This window comes from Rattus norvegicus, chromosome 4 (genome assembly GCF_036323735.1).
Source record: "Rattus norvegicus strain BN/NHsdMcwi chromosome 4, GRCr8, whole genome shotgun sequence".
NCBI classification, from domain to species: domain Eukaryota; kingdom Metazoa; phylum Chordata; class Mammalia; order Rodentia; family Muridae; genus Rattus; species Rattus norvegicus.
In genome coordinates, this window is record NC_086022.1 from 146,985,385 (window position 1) to 146,998,035 (window position 12,651).

Here is a 12,651-nt window from a genome sequence, read left to right on the forward strand (position 1 = left end):
TCACTCTACCGCCATCCTTTTCAGGTTAATAAAGTGAAACTCGAGCTTGATTTCAAAACAGTAGATGCTACTGTTAGGGCCGAAGCACCTCTTCTCTGGAGGATGAACTCACTTGTTTCCACTGTTCCCCAGGAAAATATGCAAGTCTTGTAAATGCAGCCAGGAGGAGCACTGCCTAAGCTCTGACCTGGAGGATGATCGGAAAATTGGGCGCCTGCTGATGGACTCCAAGTATGCCACTCTTACTGCCAGGGTGAAAGGTGGAGACGGCATTCGCATCTATAAGAGAAACCGCATGATCATGACCAACCCCATTGCCACTGGCAAAGACCCCACCTTTGACACTATCACCTATGAGTGGGCTCCCCCAGGAGTCACCCAGAAACTGGTAAGACTATCTTCTTCTACTCGAGTGATTATTTTTCTTCCCTCTTAAGTATGAGCTGTGACGCAGAATCCTGAAGTTCATTGATAAGGTAGGAATGGCTGTAGTTTCAGCCCTGCTCCTAGATCAGGTAATAATGAAGCAAAGAGAGTCTGGAGCTCAGCCTTTCCTCACCTACAGAATGGAGTGAGGCATTCATATGAACTCTTGAGGGCTTTCCAGTTCTATATGGGAGCATTCACTGTGTCTTTCAGGCTCCTCATTTCTGAGCTAGGGATATTTATCATGATTCTCTGAATGTTCTTTATTCTCCGCAAGATGTTTATTTCCATATAAAATTATCTGGATCCCTCAACAAGCCTATGGGAAAACAGAGGAAGCGTCCTTTCTCCTCAGACATAGAAGGCTGTTAATCTTAGAATAAGGAATGAATAGCTCTTAAGTATCTGAGAACTCCATCACCCAGCAAGGCAGATTCCCTTACACAACAAGAAACAGAGAATGGCTCTTGCAAGTTGTGAAGCAGGGACTGATGGCTGGCTACAGAGGATGACATCAGTGCAGCGGCAGAGCCAGGACATGCCGTGGGATTCAGACACCCCTCTGCCCTCCACGCCTAGGTTGTGCAAGCCAGCAAGAGGTGCTCACAAGTCAGTGGGACACAAGCCATCGAGTCATAAAGAGCTGGCTAAGGCTATCAGGAAGCAGCTGGTGAAAGCTCCAGATTTGCTCCCCATCTAATCAGGGGCAGCCATCGAAGGGCCATGATGAATGCTGCCTTGTAAAACCTCCTGGTTACAAAGACCCCCTGTCTGCCCCACAGCTGGCCGGTCTCAGTTTTGGCACAGGTCAATACTCTTTTTGCTCACCCCTCCCCCTCTCTGTTTTCATTACCAAGTGGCCGGGCCTAATTAAATTTTGGAAGTGGGACAGAATCTGGTTGTCCATCACCCTTCCCTACCAAAAGGAAAGCTAGAGAACGCCATCAGTCTTCCAAGCTGGTGCCCATTAGCTTGCCTGTGACTTTGTATCTCGTACTACTATGCACTAGTTGTCACCAAACTAAGAGTATTTCAACCACAGCCTTGTGTAATGTCCCAGTGTCTTAGGCAAACATTGTTAGAGGGAAACAGGCTCAGAGAGAGCCTGCAACTAGCCAGATGCCCAGCTGATTTGATTTAGGAGAAGCCAAGCCTTGATTTCAGGCCTCCATTCCCACCCCTGTCAAAGCCTAGGTTGCTTCAACCCCAACCCTAGCCCAGACTATTAGGACTGGTAAATGGAGGAGGAAGCAAACAAGAGAGTTAGCCTATTTGAAAGCAGGCCTCCAAGAAGGGAAAGAAGCTTGAGTGGGCTTTGGCCACTAATTTGGAAATAAGGGAGAAAAGAAAGAAGAGGAAGCCAGCATCCACTGAGCAGTCAGCATGTATGTCTTCCGAGTGTCTGCCACTCCCTCTGTGTCACAGCCACTATGGCTGAGTGTGCCACAGCCCATTTTAAGGGGGAGCACATCCAGACTTGTAAGTCTCATGCCTCATGATTTGTTCTCACACCCAATGTGACCACTGACATCAGCAGTGATCTGCCTCCCAACTGAGCCCATTACACCCCAGCATCCTACTGAAATACAGCACTCTGGGAGCTGTCACCTGGGGTTGACATGTGATTGACATAGCAAAAGACAAACAAACAAAAAAACAAAAAAAACTCTTATTGTCCTTAGGTAACAGCAAGAGAAAAGTCAGAAAAGAGATGCCTTTAGCTGGGGGCTGCATGTCCTGACTCTAGAGCCCAAGTGTGTTCTACTGCAAAACCCAGGAAACAACCCTTTGCCTGCCTCTTAGCTCTCAGTATAGCTGATGTTTATAGATTCTAGAAGTCTCTCCACCTGAGATGTCCCTGCTAGATGCAGAGCAGAATATTACATTCCCCCCAGGAATTTCATAAATCCTAGATGAGGCTTTCCAACTGGGCTACCTCTCCCTAAAAGTCTGGGTAATATGACTTTAACCACTTTCCTAGAGAGACACCTAGAAGATGGTCTAACAAAAGCCAGACCAGTGCCAGATATCACTGAGGCCCAGACTTCCATATTCTTATTCTTATTTTATCTTATTCTATACTGTTTTAGTCCATGGTAAGTGCCTGGAGGCCTGAGCTGAGAAGGATCCTGAGTGAGCTCTTCATCAAGGATTGACTAGCAATGTCTGTCATGAGCATAGACATAGAAGCAATGGCAGGGCCAGACCCATCAGCCCCACAGCACAAACCAATGGCAAGTGTAGATTTGCAGGATTCTTGACAATGTGAAGAGGAGCCACCACACAGTTACAACAGGAACACTGGCTCCTAAGGAGGGAAAGCTCCCATTCTCCAAGGCCCAGTCAAGAATCTACTTGCAGCCATACCCCACAAGCAATCCAGAGTTGATAAGGGATACTATAAGTGCAGAGGTAGTGAGTACCAGTGCCATGGGACTCATAGCAAGGGATGGGCAGGTACTGGAAGCCAAAGAAATGGACACACCTAAGGCACAGGAGACCCCAAAATCAGGTGACATGGAAGAAAAGAGCTTGAGACCCAAGCTACTAGATCCAAAGCTGTCACTACCATATATCATGATTCTAGGGCTTATTTAACCCTCTGTGCCTCTGTTTCCCAGATTATAGCAGTACCTTTCTCTGAGGCTTCCATGAGAATTAAAGGGTCAACTGATACATAAGATCTTTGTACTGTGAGAGTCCTGGGACATGGTAAGATCCACCATACTGTGGCCTATTCCCTCCACTGTTAAACCACCGAAGTTGGTGGAACATGGTGCCCTAGCAAAAAAAGCAATTGTTCCCCCAAGTGATGAATCTTGCACCTAGGCTGCTCCAACAACTGGAATCAGTGAAGTGTTTCAGAGGGACGAAACTCTTGCCTCCACCTTCCCAAACCCCTACTTTGAATAATGGGGCAAGATATTCCCTGGGAATCACCTGAAGAGGGTCTGTGTGGGTGACTTGGCCGTACAAAGCTCTGTCCTAAGCCATCTCCAGAGTTCTGTACCCTGACCTAGACATTGATTTATTCAGCTGTCATGTCTCCCTGTCTTCTGATGGTCACAGCCCCTTCCCTACCACCACTCATTGCCCACACAGAGGCTGATCTGACCCTAGGATGTCTGTTTCCACTATGCATATTAAAGAACCTGCCTGAGGGCTCCCATCCTGGACTGCAAATCCCCCCTCTGACTGCAATTGAGTAACCCACAAAAGTCTCTTCACTGTTTCCAGATGATTCCTACACACCCAAAGGACTGAGCCTCAGTTCTAGAGAGCTTCCTCAGTGACGGTCATGCTGCAGTCTACTTGTTATTTCTCAATAACTAAAAAAGAAACCACTACACTTTGCTACCCCCTAATACAGGGTCGGAAAGAATCCCTTCTCATATGGGGCACTAGCTAAGTGGTAGCCCAGGGGATCTGTTTATCCCTGTGCTGGCTAGAGGATCTTGGCCTCCTTGGCTAGGTAGAGTCCTTTGTCCCCTCTGACCCTCTTTAAGCTGTTAGCTGAAGTGAACCATCAACTTCTCACTCTGTTGTGAGTAGGGAGAGTCAGGCAAGGTTGCCTAGATCCTCTCCTACTGGTACTATGTTGCCTGCCCTGAACTTAGAAGATGATGAAGTTGAGGTCTACAGGGGTCAGGCACTTGGGGAAATGGTTTAGTTGCTGAGTCTGCCCCCCACCATCCCAGGACTCTGGCTACCTTGTGTTTCTGGGAAAGTACTTGAACAGCAACTGGGCCTGTGCAGCTATGCCTGGAGTTGACCAAGGGTACTGTGAGCATTTTTATGCCAGTAAAGACTCAGATGGGAGGTGGAGGTGGTGCCTGGAAGCTAGGACACAGCCAACAATTGGGCACATGGTTCTTGTCGTCTTTAGAATTTACTTATTAAAATGCCCAGTGACTACCAGGCCTGGGGCATACGCACCCAAGCTTCTTCTCCCATACTGTTCAACTTCCCATTACTATGACAAATTCACAAGATAATCAACTTATGAAAAGGAAAGGATTTTTGCGCTCCTGGTTCTGGATCATGTGGGTCTAGGTGACACTACATTAAGAATGTAGGGAGAGTGTTCCCTTCACAGCAAGGAAGCAAGAAAGGACCAGGGTTTCTCTCCACCACTTCAAAGGCTTGTCCCCATGTGACCTATAAGCCCTGTTACACTCCACCTCTTTCAGGTGTTCACCATCTCCCAACAACACCAAGCAGGAAACCAACCCGTTAACACACGAACTTTGGGGGACTCACAGCACTCAGATTGTGGCACCCCTGCTCACCAATATCAGACAGCAGCTTAAGCTTCTCGCTATGATTTTCAGTCGAAATTTACCTGTAATTCCCATAATTCCAAGTGGCAAGATTCAGGCCATCTGGGTTCACAGAGGATAGATAGTGGGAGCCAGGCGAGCTGGTAGTGGGGGATGGGGCAGAGATAGAAAAGAGTCACCCAGAATAAACAACTTGCCTCTCAGTTTCTCATATTGTATGTGGCCATAGTCTTTGTCACACCCTTGCTTCCCATCCCTGGGACTCACTAGGCAGAAGATCTCTGGCTATAAAGGAAACAAAAGTTCTCTGTGAACACTAACATTCAGACAATTACCAGTCAAATAGACAGGGGGTGCTATTGACTTGAGACCCTATGGATTCTACACTTAGAGGTGCTGACATGTATTTTAAAATTAATAAACCATAAAATATCATATTCTCCCAATGATCTCATTATACTTTTCTAAGAAAAGCAATTTTAAACTAGATTTATTTTGCTTTTAATCAGGAGTATTGCCCGTGAGGTAAATGAAGTGAAAATGTTCCATTTGGAAGGGAACAATATCCGCACTGCAAAGCCTGTGAATCTAAAATGAGCCTCATTTTCATCAAAATGAGAATCTATGGCTATGCCTCAGGCAAGGAAAGGCTCATGCAAGTCCCTCTAAGGTGTTACCAATAGTCACGCACTTCTCCTTCCTGGAACATAAGAGTTTTCAAAATCTCAAAGCACAAGGTACTTGCCTTGATTCAGTTTTCCTGCTGGGTACTTAGGATCCCAGCTGATTTATCTCATACATTTGTTTCTTGCTGGTGTCTCATTGAAAGGTAGTTATATTAGTCCTTTCCCCCTTGCTGCTGTAACCAAACACATGACAGAAACAGCTTGAGAAGGCTTATTGTGACTACCATTTTGAAAGGGAAGAGCTAGCCCGTCACGGTGGGAAGCCATGGTAGCAGGAATGGCCCATGGCCCTGGTGGTAGGAGCATATGGCCAATGAATGCTTATGTCTTAGTAGAGCAAGAAACAGAGAAAATGAATGCTGGAACTGGGAGTAGGCAATAAATCCCAAGGCATGCCCCCTCAGTCACACACCTCCCAAAGCTTTTACAGCTCCCCAGAATAACACCACCAGCAAAGAACACAGGTTTTGAACACACGAACCCTGGGAGACATTCCACATTCAAACAATAACAGTAGCGTAAGGGTGTAGACCAACTTTCTGCCTCAGTGACTGAGATTTACCCGCAGCATGTAGATCCTTGGGTGCCACAACTGCCCTGATGAACTGGGGACTTGTGCTTGGGAATCTATGTTTTAGTGACTTTTCCAAAAGCTTCTCACACACTGGGTCAGTTAACAAACATGGCCGCTAAGTATAGGAGAAAGGTCACAGAAAAGAAAGTGAGGGGAAAGGAAACTTGGTACATGGCAGAGGCTTATTCCCAAATCCCAAAGCCTGCAGGCTTGCATGATGCTAAGTTTTGCATCTGAGAAACATGTGGGGGGGGGTGGAGAGTGAAGGCAGCTGCAGTTTCACAGCTAGCATGCCTAGGATCAGGAATTCAGTCTAAGATAAGCTAAACCTTCATTGGTTGCATTAGAAGAAGGTGAACACACCACACACAGACACACATACACACATACACACATACACACACATACACAGAGAGAGAGAGAGAGAGAGAGAGAGAGAGAGAGAGAGAGAGAGAGAGAGAGAGTTGGCCACAGCTTCTAAGTATAATGTACAATAGATTCAACTGGGCTTTCTCCTTTGTGAGCATCTTCATCAGCAGAAGTGACAATAAAGCACATAAACTGTAGGAGCAGAGAGAAGACAGTCCCATACAGACTCAGTTCAAGTGAGGTCAGCCTCTTTACCTTCCTCTTGTCCTGCTTCTGTAACAGTTTTCTCATCTAGTTACTGCTCAACAAGTAACAGAGAAGAGCTTTAATATAGTGATTTTGCTTTAGCAGCACAGGCAAACTTACTTTCCTTATTTTTCTCAGTGTTGTAGCAAAATACCTACTAAACACAACTTTCATGAAGGGATTGTTTTTTTATGTCTCATAGTTTGAGGGCACAGCCCCTCATAGTAAGGAAGTGGTACCAGCAGGAACTCTAGGTGGCTGGTCACATTGCCTCTGCCATCTCACAGCAGAGAGAGCAGGTCTTCAACTGGATTTTTTATTCACTCTGAGAACCATAGCCCACGTAGCACCAGAATGTGGGAGGATCTTCCTTCCTCAGTTAAACCTTCCTAGAAGCATTCTTATAAACACACCACAAATTGTGTTTCCCTGGTGATTCTAAAACCAGTCGAGCTGTCAATGAGTATTAAGCACCTCATTAGATGTCACCATCATTTCTTGTCAGGTAACAAAGTGAAGTGATCTTCAATTTCTTTCTGATAGGAGCTGAAATGAGTAAACAGATACCCTTTCTCTTCCCAATTGTCATCACCAAGTGAAAACCACAGTAGTGCATAGGCAATGAAGAACAAAAGAAAGCAATCCTCAGCCAACAGTGTCATGCCTTGTCAATGAGCAAATGGCAAGCCACCTGACAGTTATAAGTCAATGTTTCTCTCTCACCCATCAAAACTGGTATCACAGTGGCAGGCTAGAATGTGTTCTAGCTTGGTTAAATCTCCAGGGAAAATTTTTAAATGTGTCAGTCAGAAGACAGCATCATAGAGAGCAGGCATCCCTTGGACCCACAGCGTGGTAAATTCAGACAGAGACAAACATCCGTGGTTCTAGCACCAAGGGAAAGATACAGAAGCGTCTCAGCACATAAGGGTTACAGGACACACATTTCCCCTTTGCATTCTTTCTCTTACCTATGCACTTCTATTTCTGACAAGGGACAGGGAGTGTGTGTGTGTGTGTGTGTGTGTGTGTGTGTGTGTGTGTGTGTTTATTTCTTATAAATGAAAAACTAAAGTTAAAAAAAATAGCACAACAAGACTGAAATGATAGTTCTGAAACTAAAGTGTGTAGCTGGCAAACATAAAGACCTGAGTTCAGTCTTCAGTTTTATGCAGCAGGCATGGTGGCACATGGAACCCCAGCTCTGGAAAAGCAGAGACAAGTGGATCATTGGGACTTGATAGCCAGCCAATGTAGCCAATGAGTCTGAGGCCAATGGGAGATCGCATCTCAAACAAACGGTGGATGGATGTCCTAGTTTGCTTTCTGTGACTGTGAAAAATATACTCTAGCCAAGAGCAGCTTATGGGAGGAAAGAGTTTATTTCCCTTATGCTTTCAGGTCACAGCTCATAACTAAGGGAAGTTAAGGCAGGAACTTAGTAGGAATGCAAAGCAGAAGCTGTGAAGGAACATTGCTTGCTAGCCTACTCAGGAACCTGCCCAAGGAACACACTTCCCACAGTGCACTGGTCCCTCCTTAGCAATCAAGGCACCCCCTCAATGCACACAGACCAACCTGAAAAAACATTACTCAGTTGACTGGGGAATGATTCTAGGCTGGGCCAAGCTGGCTAATAATAAATAAGACAATGGCACTTTAGGAACAGCAGCAGCCCAGTTGGCTTTGGCCTCTACATGCATGTACATACATGTGAGCATGTACACACACACACACACACACACACACGCACGCACGCACGCACGCATGCACGCACGCACGCACGCATGCACGCACGCACCACAGGAAGGAACAAAGAGAAGGAGACAGGGAACATGTATTTGTGCTTCAGTCACTGCTAAGAGTAGAAGATCAGCATGTTTTGTTTTAAGTAGATTGTGTCTTAGCTTCTATGACCATGAGCTACAGCCATGTGACATTGTCTCTTCCACTCTATCCCCCTCTAGGGCTTGCAGTACATGGAGCTCATCCCCAAGGAGAAGCAGCCTGTGACAGGTACTGAGGGTGCCCTCTACCGCCGACGCCAGCTCATGCACCAGCTCCCAATCTATGATCAGGACCCCTCTCGATGCCGCGGACTTGTGGAGAATGAGCTGAAAGCTATGGAAGAGTTCGTCAAGCAGTACAAGAGCGAGGCCCTTGGGGTGGGCGAGGTGGCCCTCCCAGGGCAGGGAGGCTTGCCCAAGGAAGAAAACAAGACACAGGAAAAGCCAGAGGGCACAGAGACCACTGCCCCAACCACCAATGGCAGCCTGGGTGATCCATCCAAGGAAGTGGAATATGTGAGTGTCCCTTGTCTCTGGTCTGGCCGAAGCTGCCCAGACTAGGGCTTTGCCCTCAGGGTCCTCCTGTTTTGCCATACTCTCTTCTCATTCATATGTTTATTCATGTTCAATGAAAGAGGCAGATACTTGGTACTCTGTGTCAGACATCACACATGGAAAATAACACCAGGGTACTGCCCCATGGAAAGGATAATAAACTAGCATGGTGCTTCTCAACCTGTGGGTCATGATCCCTTTGGTACCTCTAACTCCAAAAATACTTATATTGCAATTCATAACAGTATTAAAATTACAATTATGAAGTAGCTTGAAAATAAGTTGATGGTTGGAGGAACTGTATTAGAAGGTTGCAGCATTAGGCAGGTTGAGAACCATGGCCCTAGGAGAATGCCAGCAATGAATAAGTGGTCACAGCTTAGGAAAAGGGTATCTAGCTTCCCTGTGGGTAGAGACAGACTATGAAAATGTGGTAAGGATCAACTGATGTGTGAGGAATAACTCAGGACCAACCAAGCTATAGACTTGGAGCAGAAGCTTTGTGCCTTCTTAAAGAATGAGCATTTGCAAAAAAAATGAACTGGAAGTTCAGACAAACAATTGGCATAGCAATAGGAGGCCCATGTGCATGATGGCATAACAAGCTGGGGGAGTGGATGTCATGAGCCTAGTGAGGCCAGACTGGTGAGTTTCACACTGTTCATAGGTCCATCATGACATCATCTCTCAGGTTTCAGGAAGTCAAACAAGGAGAGGTCACTGCCCCCATATTGGTGGGTATAGCCTCATATTGGGCTAAGGACTTGATCTGAAGAGTCAGGAGTAGGAATGGTTCCAGCTGTGTGGTTGCCAATGTTCCTTAGCAACCGTGTGGAAGAGGCACATACCTGGGATCATCCTGATAAAGCACAAAAGAGAAGCCAGTGTTTCAGAAGTAAAATTCTCATAAATGGATTTGCCTTAAGCTGTTCCTCAGGCCAAGACTAGAACCGTGGGGCTAATGGCCACTATGTTTCTACAGGGAGAGCCTTATCCTTACCCTTCATCCAGGTAGGCTCTTTTGCATGTGCCAACTTAACATTTGAATATGAAAGTCCCAGCACAGGGAGCCCTCTATTTGCTAGGTCATCGTCACTGTGGCCAGATTATCTAACATAAGCAACTTAAGAAAGGAAGTTTCCATTTCGCCTTGTGGTTTGATAGGTTTTAGACATAGGGTGCCATGCACTTAAGCAGGACATCACAGGAGAGGGACCATGTGGTTGGATGGGAAGCATCCGACAGACAGCAAATGGAGAGAGGAAATAGAGGAAGTGACCAAGGCAAGGAAGAGCCTCTAGGTATAAGTCGACAGTAACCTACTTCCTAGATCTAGCTAAACTATCTCTACCCTTTATCATCTATCAACAATGTCATAGCATTATTATGTCAAGGCCTTTATGATGTGATGGTCTTTAGAAATGACCTCGAAAACGTACCCAAAGGAGAATGGTAGTAATCTCCAGAACAATTCTCAATCCAGGCAAATGGATAGCCAAGATTAGCCATCATGGCCCTGAGGTATGTCTTACAGGAAAGAGACTGGTACTCTCTAGTAAACCAGACAACCCACAACCCACAGAAAGATGGCCCAAGAGTCTGGTTACCCTGTTGTTTCTGACTCTGGGTTCCTTAATTAACTCCCAACTCCATGCCAACCTTGCCCTCACTTGAGATTGCCATCCAAGGAGCCAAAGCCTCAGACTTTTCTAGCTGAGAATTCCAAGATTTGGGGGGGTTTTCCCACCTTATTATTTAACAGTGAGCCTTAGTTTTTTTTATATTGTTTTGTTTTTTAGTTATGTGTATATGAATATGTCTCTGTGTGGGTAGGTACACGAGGTAATGCAGGTGCCTGCAGATTCCAGAGGAAGGTATTGGATTTGCTGGAACTAGAATTACAGCTGTTGTGAGATGACAGCTGTGGGTTCTAGGAACTGAACTAAGGCACTGAGGCAACTCTCCAAGCCCTGCCAGTAAAACTTAAAAAACTCACTTCTTGGGGTGGATATTTGTGTCCATCCCAAGACTTTAAAGAGACTTTAAAGAGAAACTAAATCTAATTAACATCATAGTTACTAGTTTTATAAACTGTGCTCCCCACCATACACCACCCCAACCCCTTCCACTACCCACCCTTTTACACTTGTCTACACTTGAAGAGTAAGTTTAAAGAATTCAAACTTGGAAGTGAGTCTCTTAATGTCATTGTGATTTCTCTGAATTGTCATCAGAGATGACAGGGAGAGATACTGTTTTGAGAATGTACCTTGTCCTTGACTGGGCCCCACAAATTTATTTAACATAGAACTGGAACACAGATGCCCTGAGATTCTGAGTTCTTGCCTGTACTTAATTCTAGGGAATATTTGTGACACTTTGGAAGCATTTAAGTAATTATATTGGCCAGTGAGTAGCATATTCCACAGTCAGGAATGAATAGGGAATAAGAAGCTATTAGGATGAATTTGTCTGGTGCCTGTGAAAGATTTAGTTCTTTGTCCTGCCCAACCACAATTTTAACTCAGTATCTTACTGTGTCATTATGGGGTCACATCTGTCACTCTTTGCAGATTCTGAAAATTTTCTCATCTCTCAATCTATAGTGGGTATCCTTGATGTGGACTGTTGGAGACCAACAAACATGGTCCACAAGTAAATCAATGTTCAAACCAACCTGTGCTCTGGAGGACAGGAACAATTTGGATGGCATCTTGCCTAAGAAGCCAGTGGCATCCCCTTTGGCTACATTGCTTAAGCTTGAAGTTTTACGCACACCTTCAGGTTCTTTTGAAATTCTCACAGTTGCCTGGCATAGTGATTTCATAAGAGTCATGAGATGTGGACTCTCAGGTGCAACCACAGTAGGTTGATTGTCCAAGATCCCATTTTCATAATAGTATCCAGAGGATGCTGACTTAGAACACCCTCTGAATATTTGGATTTTGCTATTTGTTCCAGGATAAAGCATCTGGGTTCTATGTCTCTTTGAAGCAGGAAAAAGAATCCCAATGCAGCTTAGTAGCACTGCAGCCCATCAAGCTGTGTCCTCAGGAGCCACACTGCCAAGTGTGGGCCTGAGCCACTCTCTGAAGCCCATGATGGATGGATGGATGGATGGATGGATGGATGTATGGATGTATGGATGGATGGATGGATGGATGGATGGATGGATGGTTGGTTGGATAGGCGGATAAAGATTACTTTAAAAGAGTCCTACTTTAAAAAAAAATTTACCCAATAATCTCAGGGTCCTTTGCATAGTATTATAGAAATACATGCACTGTTTTTTATCTCCCTACCACAGACTCCAGCCCTTGACACTGAATCACGGCCCTCAGCCACCTAAGATCTCCCACTATGCCATATTGCATGATGCCCCCAAAGGTTTACTCAGCTAGGTCATGCTCTTCCATTAAAACCTCAGTAGAGGAACAATGATCATTAGGGTCTGAGTTCTCTGCACCCCCAACACACAATTCTCTCAGAGTGTCATGCCAGAGTCCTCTGGAGAACTCTCCCCAACAGGCTGTAATTCATGGAAATCCCATACTAGATAGGAGCCAGTATGCAGGACACAGCTCTGCCCAAACCCTACCTGTGCAATGACTATAGCTTTCCTCTAATGAGGATGAGGTCAGTTCATGGATTGAGACACCAGGCTTAGCTTTCAAAGTCCAGTATGTCAGACAGACCTGCCAATAGGGCATGCTGACCTAAATCATCAG

At 45.5% G+C, this 12,651-nt stretch overlaps 1 protein-coding gene across 1 annotated transcript in view; it reads left to right on the forward strand.

Moving 5' to 3' along the window:
• Lmcd1 (LIM and cysteine-rich domains 1) overlaps positions 1-12,651 on the forward strand; it is a 58,886-nt gene that overhangs the window by 36,392 nt on the left and 9,843 nt on the right. Inside the window, exons 3-4 of the mRNA NM_001008562.1 lie at positions 133-388; positions 8,549-8,884. Of these exons, the coding sequence (NP_001008562.1) occupies positions 133-388; positions 8,549-8,884 (592 nt within the window). The remainder of the gene's footprint in view (positions 1-132; positions 389-8,548; positions 8,885-12,651) is intronic.